This window comes from Callorhinus ursinus, unplaced genomic scaffold (genome assembly GCF_003265705.2).
Source record: "Callorhinus ursinus isolate GAN/ISIS: 27379988/994484 unplaced genomic scaffold, GSC_fseal_2.0 scaffold3, whole genome shotgun sequence".
Taxonomy (NCBI): domain Eukaryota; kingdom Metazoa; phylum Chordata; class Mammalia; order Carnivora; family Otariidae; genus Callorhinus; species Callorhinus ursinus.
In genome coordinates this window covers 64,555,625-64,568,401 of record NW_027397065.1, presented here as the reverse complement: position 1 = coordinate 64,568,401, position 12,777 = coordinate 64,555,625, and the positions used below count along the sequence as shown (strand labels likewise).

Genomic DNA, 12,777 nt, shown 5'->3' with positions numbered 1-12,777 from the left:
TGGATTTTAATTTTTTTTTAAATTTCACTAATTTTTTAATACTAGTATACTAGAATTAGTATATGTATAAACAATAAATATATGTGTGTGTGTGTGTGTATAAATAACTAAATCTAGTTAACATACAGTGTTATATTAATTTCAGGTATACCATATAGTGATTCAACAGTTCTATACATTATTCAGTGCTCATCATGATAAGTGTACTCTTTAATTCCCATCACCTATTGGCCCCAACTCTTACACCCCCCACCCCCTCCTCTGATAACCATCTGTTTGTTCTCTATAGCTAAGAGTCTGTTTCTTGGTTTGTCTCTGTCTCTTTTTTTTTCCTTTGTTTTGTTTCTTAAATTCCACAAATGAGTGAAATCATATGGTATCTGTCTTTCTCTGACTTATTTTGCTTAGCATTATACTCTCCAGATCCATCCATGTTATTGCAAATGGCAAGATTTCATTGTTTTTATGGCTGAATAATATTCCATTGTGTGGACTCTTCTTCATCCATTCATCTGTTGGTGGACACTTGGGTTGCTTCCATAATTTGGCTATTGTAGATAATGCTGTTATAAACTTAGGGGTGCAAAGGGGGGTTTTAAATTTTTAATATTCACTGAAATCTCCAGCTAAGTCTAGTCCCCAAAGGGCTTTGTCACTGAGCACCATTAACCAAACTTAGTGTAGTACTTTAAAATTTACAAGGTATTCTCATATATTATGCTTAATTTAATCATTACAACAACCCTGTGAGGTAGAACCACTGTGGTTATTTCTGTTTCCCAGATGTAAGACCAAAATGGTGTTTGGTGATTTGTCCATGATCCCATAGCATGATCCTATAGATAGTAAAGGGACTATGTGAACATTTGGATTTACAGTTTTTTAAAAGCCCATTTTAGCCATTTTATTAGGATTTCAGAAGAAAGCAAAAGCACATGTGTATGTTTAGTTCAGACTCTTCTTAGTTCAGACTCTTCAACTAGATACCTCTTTCCTGTTAGGATTTGTCTTATATTTGAGTGTGTGTCTGTCTGTCTGTGCTGAGGAAGTAGTAGAGGTTTGTCACACATTAGATAGATGCTAGATACCTTCTATAACACTATTCTCTGAATGCAAGGTAATGTATATCATTAGAGAAAATTTGGACAACAGGCAAGTAAAAAGAAGAAAACAAAAATCACCTCTAATCCCTGTTGTGCCTTTTCTTTTTTAAGTTTAAAACCAACTATGAGAAGAGAAGCTTTAAAGTGCCCATCCAGTCCAATGAAACACTCGTGGGCGCCGTAATAAACAATGTGTCAGAGGCCATGGAGACTCTTACAAGGATCACAGAGGAGTTGGTCCCCGTTCCAGGGTCTGTGAATGGGGTCAATGCCCTGGGACTAGTTGTCTTCTCCATGTGCTTTGGATTTGTGATTGGCAACATGAAAGAGCAGGGGCAAGCCCTGAGAGAGTTCTTTGATTCTCTTAACGAAGCCATCATGAGATTGGTAGCGGTGATAATGTGGTACGTATTTCCATTTGCTATTTATGCTGTATACAGATGCTTATTGCCACCAACATGGGTTCTGTACTGAGGAAGATGCCACCAGGCAGGATAGCCAATGGCAACAACCTCACTTGGGTAAGCACAAGAAAATCAATGATTTTCAGGGCCTGTAGTAGCCTTGGATCCCATCTGCAAGCTGTTCTTAATAAGTTTGCTTCCTTGTTCTTACAAGGTGTCTACTTCTTTACTCCAGGGCTGGTGGGATACCATTCCTCATTCCTTCATTTTATATCGATTTAGTTATAAGTGTCTACTCTATACCAGGCATACAATGCCATGCACTCTGGACATAGCAATGAAGAAAACAGACAAGGATGTCCTGGAACTTACAGTCTTTTAAGGGATATAGAAAAATAAACAAATCAACCAAATGCTTTAGTAACAAGTGCTGTGAAAAAAAAATAAAGCAGCAGATTTTATTTTACGTTATGTGATAAAAAGTGACTGGGGAGGAAGCACAAAATTTGCCTTGGATTTTGGCCTCTGAGGAGGTGACTTTTTTGCTAAGATCTGAATGACTAGGAGAAACTAGCCACACAAAGGGTCAAGAGAAGAGCATTCACAGTAGAGGGCAAAGCAGACCTAGAGGCCCCCTTGACCATCAGAAAAAGTGAGATCTCCTCTCCTCCGTTTTTAGCCCTCAGAAAGAAATGTAAAATGTAAAATGGCAGTCCTGCTGCCTGCCTGAGGGACTCATGGGAAGTGTTACAGAATGCCAATCCACAAGTCATAACAAAACTTCCTTCAAATAAAGTTGAGAGGAGAGCACAAAGGAAAAGACTAAATCCACAGAGGAACATTGACCTTGGAAAGTAAATTCTCACCAGCTGGGAGAGAACCCTTTGATTGGTTTAGGCCTCATGTGGGGGTTGCTTTCCCTTTATCCTTTATTTCTAATCCAGACTCCTTCTAGACACTGGAAGGAGGAAGGCATCCACTTCTAAGAAAAGCACTCACCAACACGATTAAAAATATCCTTTGTCTTTATGGCCACCAAAGCCCAGAGAAATCCATTTTTCAGGAGTTTGTACGAGGTGGATATGAACTTGGGCACGAAGGCTGATCAGAATGTGGTCTCCACAGGAGCCCTCGGTTGAAATCCTGGGGCCCCTCCTTTGAAATCCTGGCAGAGCTGAAAGTGGACATTTATCTTCATATTATTAAAATGCCTCCACCTTTCACGTCTTTTATGAAAGAAACCCATTCAAGGCTGCTGAATGAACCTCACGTGTAGCTTTTCAAGCTGCACATTCGCCTGCACACTCAACGTTGAGTTATTACTTTTCTGAAAACAGGTAGTCTTATAATTTCCTGGCCTGTGTTTTGAAAGGACTCTTAAAAAGAAGCATTATGTTTTCAACTTGAAATAAGACCTCCACAGTTCCCAGCAGACCCTTCTCCTTAAGGGTGATTGGCCCCTCTATTTTTGGTAACGTGAGTTTGGTTGCGCTTTATTATGCACGTCAGACAGAGGGAGTTGAAAGCGGGGCAGAGGGACCTTTATGCAACAAAGGTTGTCATACCTACGAGTTATTTTGTGTCTCAGTTCTTCTTTCTTGCCAGTCTGCCAGGGGAAGATCACAAATGTCAGTAGCAGCCTGTGGGTGATAATTACTTAATTAGAACACCCATAACCTGATCGTGGTAGTATGTACATGCACGTTATTAATTTTAGTAGCTTTGAATTTATTATACCGTTGCCTTTGATCTATGGCAAATGGTACTAGTTTTCCATTTGCACCATATCATAAAATTTATTCTTTTTTTTCTTTTTCTTAAGTGAGTGAGAGAGAGTGAGAGAGAAGGAGCAGGGGAGAAGGGCAGAGGGAGAGAAAGAAGCGGGTTCCCCCTTGAGCAGGGAGCCCAAGTCAGGGCTCGATCACAGGACCCTGAGATCATGACCTGAACCGAAGGCAAACGCTTAACCAATTGAGCCACCAAGCTCCTCCCATAAAATTTATTCTTAGAGTAAATTTATTTAAGAGTTGATTTGAAAACTGATGCTAAGTAATATTGTAAGTGGTGTGTAATGTGGGAAAAAAATAATAAAAACAGACTTTGATTAAGAAGGATGACTACAAATCTAAAACACTGAAATGGCATTGTGTGCATCTTGCTTTAACTTGAAAATCAGCTCTGATGTGGGAAATGCTCCTAAAAGTCTGGATATTGGTTCAGTGGATTCTGGCTGTTTGGGGTACTTGGAAGGAGAACAAAAGGCAGGGGGAGTTGGGTGGCATCTGAGGACCACAAAAGTGACCCCAGGTGCAGTGAAAGGAGAGTGAGCTAGAAAAAGAGGTGAGTTTAAAAACCTCTGTACCAGTCTTTTTTCATAGGCTCAGGAGAAAAAAAAAATGTGACCTAGAGAAATTCTGAGTGAGAGGAAAGCTTTATTATGTGCTATTTATATTTTTAAAAGAAAGAAGAAAAGAACTTCACAGTTTCTGCAAGTTCTAATAGTATCCTAGGTACAGAAAGTTTGGCAGTCAACTCTCTGTCATGTTTTCTTGCCACTTGGTTGTTTCTGTGGAATAGCTCTTCGGGAATCAGACTTCCAACCGTGCGTGTGTTGCTTCTACACAGGTACGCCCCTCTGGGCATCCTCTTCCTGATTGCGGGGAAAATTGTTGAGATGGAAGACATGGGAGTGATTGGGGGGCAGCTTGCCATGTACACGGTGACAGTCATCGTTGGCCTGCTCATTCATGCCGTCATTGTCTTGCCCCTGCTCTACTTCTTGGTAACACGGAAAAACCCTTGGGTTTTTATCGGAGGGTTGCTGCAAGCACTCATCACAGCCCTCGGAACCTCCTCCAGGTAGGGATGTACATAGGTGTGGCTTACCCCCATCAGAAAATGTATCTCAAACTTAACTTTGATCCAGAATCCTGTAGTGGTGGTGAGGGGTTGGGGGGGCGGGGATGGTTCTGGGTTTCAAACTTCAGGGCATATGAATTGGCATTTTCACGCAGGTGCTCATCAGACCTAGTTGGGATTCAGGGAATGGTTGGCCGTATACCCTTTGGGGAGACAAATGGAAATCAGCTATTCCTTTCCTGCCCACTGTCATCTCTCTCTTCCAGCTGACCTGTGCCTGAGGGAAAGATGGCAGAGTCACTCAGCACAGGTGTGGGGAGAGGGGAATAATCACAAACAATGCCTCACAGAAGACCCCAGGAGCAGGAGAGCTGCCAAATAACCCAGGGAGGCAACCCACGCTCTCCTAACCCTGTTCCCCTCTTTATACAAGTGCTGACTTAGTTCCCTTTAAATTAGGACATGGGAGAGGAAGGATCTCTGTCCAAAATACCAAACACGTAGTCATGGTCTAAAAGATCTGGACAGTCAGCTGACACGCCCTTTTTTAACCATTTTCAGTTCTGCTACCCTACCCATCACCTTCAAATGCTTGGAAGAGAACAATGGCGTGGACAAACGTGTCACCAGATTTGTGCTCCCAGTGGGGGCCACTATTAACATGGATGGGACCGCCCTCTACGAGGCTTTGGCTGCCATTTTCATCGCTCAAGTTAACAACTTTGAGCTGAACTTTGGACAGATCATTACAATCAGGTATGAAGAAAGTTCTACACATTTTCTTAAGAATGACTTTAAATGAGACGGTGATCGGGGATTGGATGAAGAAACTGTTTGGAAAGGGGATCAAACCTAAACAGGAGGTTGGGGATTTGTGGCAGTAGATTTATTTTTGATATTTAGATATTTTTATTTATTTTTTAAAATTACAGATATATACATTTATTAATAATGAAATTCTAATAATATAGAAATGTAGAAGTTAAAAAAATGTGCTTCCCTGCCACCATCACCCCCCATCTTTCTGTAGGTCACCACTGTTAATGTTTGGGGTATAAAGAACTTTTCCTACACCTAGACACACACACTCTCATTGTATAATTAATGGAATCATGCCATACGTACTGCTTGTTGCTGGATTGACTTATCAATATACCATCGATAAAACACCTAGCTCTTTCCTTTTAGAATCTACAGAATACATAGTATGGATATTTCTTTCTAAAAAAATGTTAGATTATACTTCAGTTTTAAAAGGAATTAAGACATGTCAGCTTTTATTGCCAGTATTAAAAAATTAAAATATAGGGCGCCTGGGCAGCTCAGTCGGTTAAGCGTTTGCCCTCACCTCAGGTCATGATCCCAGGGTCCTAGGTCCGAGCCCCACGTCGGGCTCCCCGCTCAGCGGAGAGCCTGCTTCTCCCTCTCCCTCTGCTGCTCCCCCTGCTTGTGCTCTCTCTCTGTCAAATAAATAAATAAAATCTTTCAAAAAAATTAAAATACACTTGAAAAACTGGATTAACATTTTCTCTTAGGTTAATTTTGAGGCAGTATAAAATAGATAAGAGACCCCATTGACAAACAAGTTGAGAATTTTATTTCTGTGGACTACTTTTATAACTATTATATTTGAGGTGTCTAGTGAAAGGTAATTTTCCTTTCCATACTTTCCCCTAATTTTTTAGGTTCCTTCTCCAGAGGCAGCCACTGTTGCTTGCTAATTTCTTTTATATTCTTCTGGACATAGCCCGCGTATATGCATATGCGATTATAATCCCGTTTTTGCTTACTGAAAGTCAGTTATGCACAATAGACCAATAAGTAAGTGTAAGGGAGACTTTAAGCCTCACAAGCCAGTTCGGACTTTGTTCTTCTGTGTGTGTGTGTGTGTGTGTGTGTGTGTGTGTGTGTGTGTGTGTGTGTTTATTAGCAATTTATTTCGGATATCAAAATAAGTCAGGTTTTTTCACAACTCTTTATTATAAAAATTATCTTACAAACGGAAAAGTTGAAATAATATTACAACAAACATCTACCTAGATCCAATAATTGATAACATTTACCATTTTTGCTTCTTTCTCTGCCTTCATGACATTTTACGTGTATATAGTCCAACATGCATCTCCTGAGAATAAGAATCATTTTTTACAAAACCACAATAGTAAGATTCTTTAAAATACTTCCAGAATATCCAATCTATATCCAAATTTCCCCAGTTGCCCCAAAATTGCCTTTTATAATTCTTTCCCCTAGACCAAGATAAAATCCAGATTTATGGCTTGCATTTGGTTTTCATGTCACTTTAGTCTAGTTTTAATCTCTGTCAGTCCCCCCACTTTGTGTGTGTGTGTGTGTATGTGTACCTATATGTGTATCTAGAAATAAGTTATGTTATATATACTATACATATATATATACACTCTGTATATATGTTTTGAGTTATTCGAAAATAATAATAGCTGTAGGATGCGTTACGATATTAAAAAATGAGGCTGATCTCAGCCAGACGTGACTGGTCTGAGGGTTCTGGGAGCCCTGAGCACGGTCTAACTACACTGGGGCTGGGAGATCAATATCTCAAGTGACCATAACCTATTCTTGGGCATACCTTGGTGTACTGGGTTGAAAAGCCCTGAGTTATAAAAAAGGCTCAGTTGCATGTGACAGAGCAAAATATTATAATAACAATAAGAGTGACTTTCTTTCTCAAAGCTCTCAAGGCTGGTAGGTGTTTTATACAGTGTAAGGGACCCAGGCTTTGATTCCAATATCCCTGAGGTATTACCCTCATCCAAAAGGCCCAGATGGCTTATCAGCACCTTCAAATCTTAAGCCACTGGGAAGCGGAAGAGGGCACAGTCTGCAAGGCACTTGATCACCTTCATCCATATCTCATTGACCAGAACTTAGTCTAAGCTCCAAGGGAGGCTGGGAAATGTAGTCTTCATTCTGGGCAGCCATGGACCAGCTAAACATTCTAGGACCTAATAGAAGAGGAACAATATAAGGGAACCATAATAGTCTCTTCTACAGACTTACTTTTATTAATTCTACTTTATACCTAGGTAATATTTTACTCTTTATAAAACATTTTCACATCCTCACATCAGACTATATCAAATAGGTATTTAACAGAGTCCTAGACAAGGTTGTGTGCCTTACAAACCGGGCCTACACTACCTCCATAAAAAATATTTATAGTGGTACAGAACTTTGTTCATAAATCATTTTGCTTTAGAATTAATAAATTTAATTTTTTTCCTGACCACATTAATCATACAAGTTCAGTATCTTTACAATCCTCGACTTGCATAGAGGAATTATAGGAAACAAATTGTTATTGTAGCAATACAATATTTTAGACCTTATAAAACATTTTCAGGTATGTGAAAAAGTCTATTAGCCCCAGTGTCTTCATTTAAACAATGGCTATAATAATAGGACCGACTTCCTAAGGGTTGTTGTGAGGATCAAAGGAGATAAGGCAGGCTTAGCATATCAGATGGCACCTAATAAGCCCTTGATAAATATTAGTTAATATTAGTGTTAGCTCAGTGGGGTTTTTTTCACAGTCTCCTTTCAATTTCTCTAAAGCGTAGCCTCTTCTGTTCACTTGGCAAGTCAGACACTGGCACCGCCGTGCGTGGCTTGCCGGGCATACTCTCTGTTTGGGGGGACGTGTACAAATGTTTTATGTTTTGGAACTTCTTTTAACAGCATCACAGCCACAGCTGCCAGTATTGGGGCAGCAGGGATTCCTCAGGCGGGCCTGGTCACCATGGTCATCGTGCTGACGTCTGTGGGCCTGCCCACCGACGACATCACGCTCATCATCGCCGTGGACTGGTTCCTGTGAGTCAGCTTGGACTGCCTTCCGGCTTGCTGTCCCAAGCGTCCCCCCCCGCCCCCCGGTATTCCAGGGTACCAGGCAGCTTGGCCCACCTGCCAAAAGGGCTCCACCAAGAGGGGCAGCGTGGCTTGTGATTAAATTGTCTTTGCCACCCTAGTCCCTGCCCTTATCTAGAGACCGAGGCCCAGACACCACGCGCACGCACGCCCGTAGCAGTCCGTGGGGCACATCTGGCAACTACACTTCTCACTCCACAAAGCCATTCAGCGATTGGGAAACGGGCTGTCTGCAAAACCAACATAAATCAGCCAGGCATTTTCTGAATTGCGCAACACATCCCCACGGTGGCCAGAGCAGAATGACAGGCCTCACACACTGGCTCAGGCCCTCCTCCTTGTGCCTCCCATTCCAATAGCGTAAATGCAGCACAGATGTTCCCATCTGAACCCGGCAGGAAGAGGGACAGTCATGCAGTGGGAAGAGCACTAGCATCATTAAGTAGAGTTGACTTTGGGCTCTGGGGAAAGTTCCAAGAAAGACACCCTCCATCCCCTCAGACCCTAATCTCGGGGGCCCATCCCTCTTCCATGGTCTCCTCGCCCTTCTAGCTGACATCTTTTCTCTCATACATTCCCTTTCACTTGCAAAAAACTTTTCCACAGGATGCCCGAAGTGAATGCCTAGAAGGCTACTATAGGTGCTGGAGTCAACTGTATGTTGCCTTCACTGGAAGGATTATGAAGAGTTGAGGGGTGTGCTCGAGGCATGATAAGAGGGAGGGGGTAATCAGTTGAGAGCATGAGTCCCACAGTCACTTGGATGTGTGTTCGCGTCCCAGCCCTGTGTGACTTTGGGCAGGTTCCCCAGCCATCCGAGTTTCCTGCTCTGTAACATGGAAATGATAATGTCATCCACCTCCCCGTGGTGCTTGAGGATTATGTGCAGCGATGCCTGGCATTCAGCCCACTGTTGGGCCACAGTCAGCACTCACCTACCATGAGGACTGTTATAGTATTAAAGCTGTGGTTCTCAAAGCTTTTAGTCTCAGGACCCCTTTACACTTAAAAATTATCAAGGACCCAAAAAGCTTTTATCTATGTGGGTTAGAGCTATCAATAGTTATATTAGGAAAACAGAAAATTTTTAAAAAGTGTTAAATTCACTTAGCGTTTACAATAATAAACTCATTACATCTTAACATAGATGACATTTTTTTGTGAAAAAAAATATCATTTGCCAAACCAAAAATTTAGGGACAAGAGGGATACCATTTTACATTTTTGGAAATCTCCTTAGTGTCTGGCTTAATTCAAGACAGCTGGCTAACTACTTCTGCATTCAATCTGTTGTGGTATCTCTTGTGTTGTGTTGTAGTCTTTGCAAAACCCCACCTAGGCATTCATCAGAAAAGGAGAATGAAAATGGCCAAAACCATCTTTGCATTATTATGAAAATAGTTTTGACCTCAGGGGCCCTCGGGGGTCTCTGGATCACACTTTGAGAATGACTGGTATAAAGGAAAGTGAATTGTAGGAGAGGCAAAGAGAAATTTTAAATAGAAGGAGAAGGGGAGGGGTCATGCCCCACGGTTGGTACTCTAACATGACACACATACATACATAGTAACTGAACACTGGTCATCTATGTGTCCTTATAACTTTTAGTAACTACTGTGATAAACATTATGTGTCTGCTATGTAATGTTGCAGTTGGTGGAGACACCAAGCCGAATTTTAAAAGATGCCTCTAAAGATTTAGCAGCCGGTTCAAAGTATGAGCTGAAATCACGTGATGTTCACAGAAGCCCCGTTTTTCTGCCCCCCCACCCCCACCCCAGGGACCGCCTCCGCACCACCACCAACGTGCTGGGAGACTCCCTTGGAGCGGGCATTGTGGAGTACTTGTCACGACACGAACTGAAGAACCGAGACATGGAAATGGGTAATTCCGTGATCGAAGAGAATGAAATGAAGAAACCGTATCAGCTGATTGCCCAGGAAAGTGAGACTGAGAAACCCATTGACAGTGAAACCAAGATGTAGACTAACACACACACAAAAATGTTTTCTTGAGCAGCAGGTGATTTGCAAACCATTATAAAATGTTTCCATCTGTTACAACTCATTCTCTCCAGGAAGCCCCTTACCTCCCTTTTCCTGCGGGCTCTGATGGGATTGGGAACCATTCATCCAAAAGCAAGGGAGGATTTTGCAAGTCAGATCAGATCTTACAAGTTTCTGTGGCACACAAAACTGTAAATGTGATTTTTTATAAGCTGAAGAGTCAAACAAATAGTGGGCTAAAACATGCTTTTAAATCAACTTTCAAAAGTTAAAAATCCTTCGGAATACAATTCAGGTTTAGTATCAAATCAACTTGATAAACTACAATCGGTTATCAATGGGAGAGTAGAAGGGGTTTTTTTCCCCCTTTCTCTTCTGATTTGCATCCTGATTTTATTAATAGCAGGGCAGCATGAATACACAGCCAGAGCAGCTGTGCGGAGTCTCATAAAGTGAACTTTCCATGTGGCTGTGGGCAAGTCCCATCTCATCTCCAGGCCTCAGTGTTCTCGTCTAGAAAATGAGTGAGCTCCCTGGACGCCTTTACGGTCTGTTCTGGCCCAGACATCCTGTGACGTCATGGAAGAGACTGCCCTCTATTCCCCCTTGGAACATCCCATAGCGAGTGTCATCCCATGGAGCATGGGACTTTCAGAAAGGACACTTAACTGGGAATGAACCTTTCTAAGTAGGGGAGGGCTGGCTGTACGGTTTACCAGGTGTTGTGTCCAAAATGTCAGTTATGCAAGTCACCAGGCTGGAGGCCATTCCAGGAGTGGAATAATCCATGAAACTCTGCTCAGTTCTTCCCAACAGGGGAAATATTCCCTTCTTTCCTAGTCTTCCCAAACGGAAGGGGCTGCTCTGGGAAGGGTGTCTCCCACCACTCCTCAACTGACTGTAGACTTTTAGGAAGTAAAATGTAAGACTAGCAACTAGCAAGGGTGCCCAAGGTCTTACTATGGAACACTAAAGAGCCAGGTAGGAAAGAATGGAGCATGGTTGACATTATAGACAGGATTTTAAAACACCAAGATTATAGATCATCTTTAAGGAAGAATTTAAAATGGAGAGGTTCATTTTTTTTTTTTTAAACCTGAAGTGCTTTTTCTCTTCAGTTCAGAATCATCCCCCAAGGAAGTCTGCCTATCAACATAGAAGGTCACTTCTCATATATTTTTAAAAGAAGTCAAATGAATGAGCTCTCTCTCTAATAGAGGGTCCGTGAGCTGGGTGGGTGGTCTCTGATTTGAAAAGGTTTTTGACTATAATCAAAAGTTCTCAGAATGAGAGAAACAAGATATCTCTTTGTGTTGGAATTCCACTTACCAAATCATTCAAACCCTTCAGCGGGAGTGGGGTTTGGTTTTATTTTGTGTCCCTGAGAGAAATGGTAGAAGATGAATCAGTATAAAGACACTGCCAGTGTGGTTCTAAGAAAAAAACCAGAAGGGGCATCAGTTGCAGGCGAGACAGCTCCCAGGTTTAGAGGAGATTCATTTTTTACCTCCTGAGGAGTATTCATTCAAAGACCTGGAGTAGAGCTATCAGACAATATCAGCTGTGTTTGAGTTTCCAACCTAAAGTGGTAAAGAGTGGACTTAATTATGCTAACAGACTGAAAATCTAGACATCCACCCTCCGATATACAATTAGAGATATTTTTTTCTATAGATCGTGAGCATTGTATGTGTACAAAAGTTAACGTTAGGCTGTGGTGGAGTAACCATTTAATGCCGAGGCTCTATTTGGGAAATACACTACAAAAGTTAATATCCATGGCTGGCTTCTCGTGACACCAGTAGAGCAAAAAATTAATGATGTCAAATTAATTCTGTTACACAGTGTGATCTTTTTTTATACTAACCATTTCTTATGGAAAACAAGTCCTCTAGGATGATCCTCTTGCCAGCCCATCACAGGCTCTGCATCTGCATGCACCCAGTGGGGACTGAGAAACATTACTTTGTAGATGTATTTTCAATAAAGAAAAAAATTAGTTTTACATTATAATTGTGTATGTTGTTGTTATTCTTCTCCCTGAAGGAAAATCCATGTTCCATCCCTGGAAGTATTGTAGTGAGCTCAGGGCAATGCTGGGAGAGGATACCATGCAGATTTTTCTAGACGATACTCGGTAACATCATGGAAGGACCAGCTGGGGGAACCGGGCACCAGAAAACAAATGAGGATACGTGCTCTCTCCCTGCCCAACTCCTAGAACTGGGGCCGGAAAGGAGAGTTGGTGAAGGAAGCACTTTGCTGTGTCGGCCTGCACTTAACTTGTCCACATAAATTTCTCAGATAAATTGGATCATTTCCATGTGAGGATTAGAAAAGGGTAACACCACCATTGGCTCTTCCAAAAAAGTAATTTCCTGTCTGGCCTTCAAACTAGGTAGATTTATCTATGTGATTTGTGCTGCCATTTGTGAAAAGAGCCAAATAAGATCTCAAGGGATGTTTCAGAAGCAGCCCCTGTGCTTGGGAACTCCTTC

General features: G+C 41.7%; 1 protein-coding gene across 2 annotated transcripts in view; it reads left to right on the top strand.

The window, feature by feature from the left end:
* SLC1A3 (solute carrier family 1 member 3) overlaps positions 1–12,292 on the top strand; it is a 77,578-nt gene extending 65,286 nt beyond the window's left edge. The window contains exons 6-10 of one of the 2 annotated variants that reach the window (XM_025867380.2): positions 1,215–1,507; positions 4,133–4,366; positions 4,928–5,122; positions 8,084–8,218; positions 10,054–12,292. In XM_025867380.2, the coding sequence (XP_025723165.1) occupies positions 1,215–1,507; positions 4,133–4,366; positions 4,928–5,122; positions 8,084–8,218; positions 10,054–10,258 (1,062 nt within the window). In that variant the 3' untranslated portion in view covers positions 10,259–12,292. The remainder of the gene's footprint in view (positions 1–1,214; positions 1,508–4,132; positions 4,367–4,927; positions 5,123–8,083; positions 8,219–10,053) is intronic. The other variant, XM_073890991.1, reaches the window with a different exon arrangement.
* Positions 12,293–12,777: the final 485 nt, after the last annotated feature.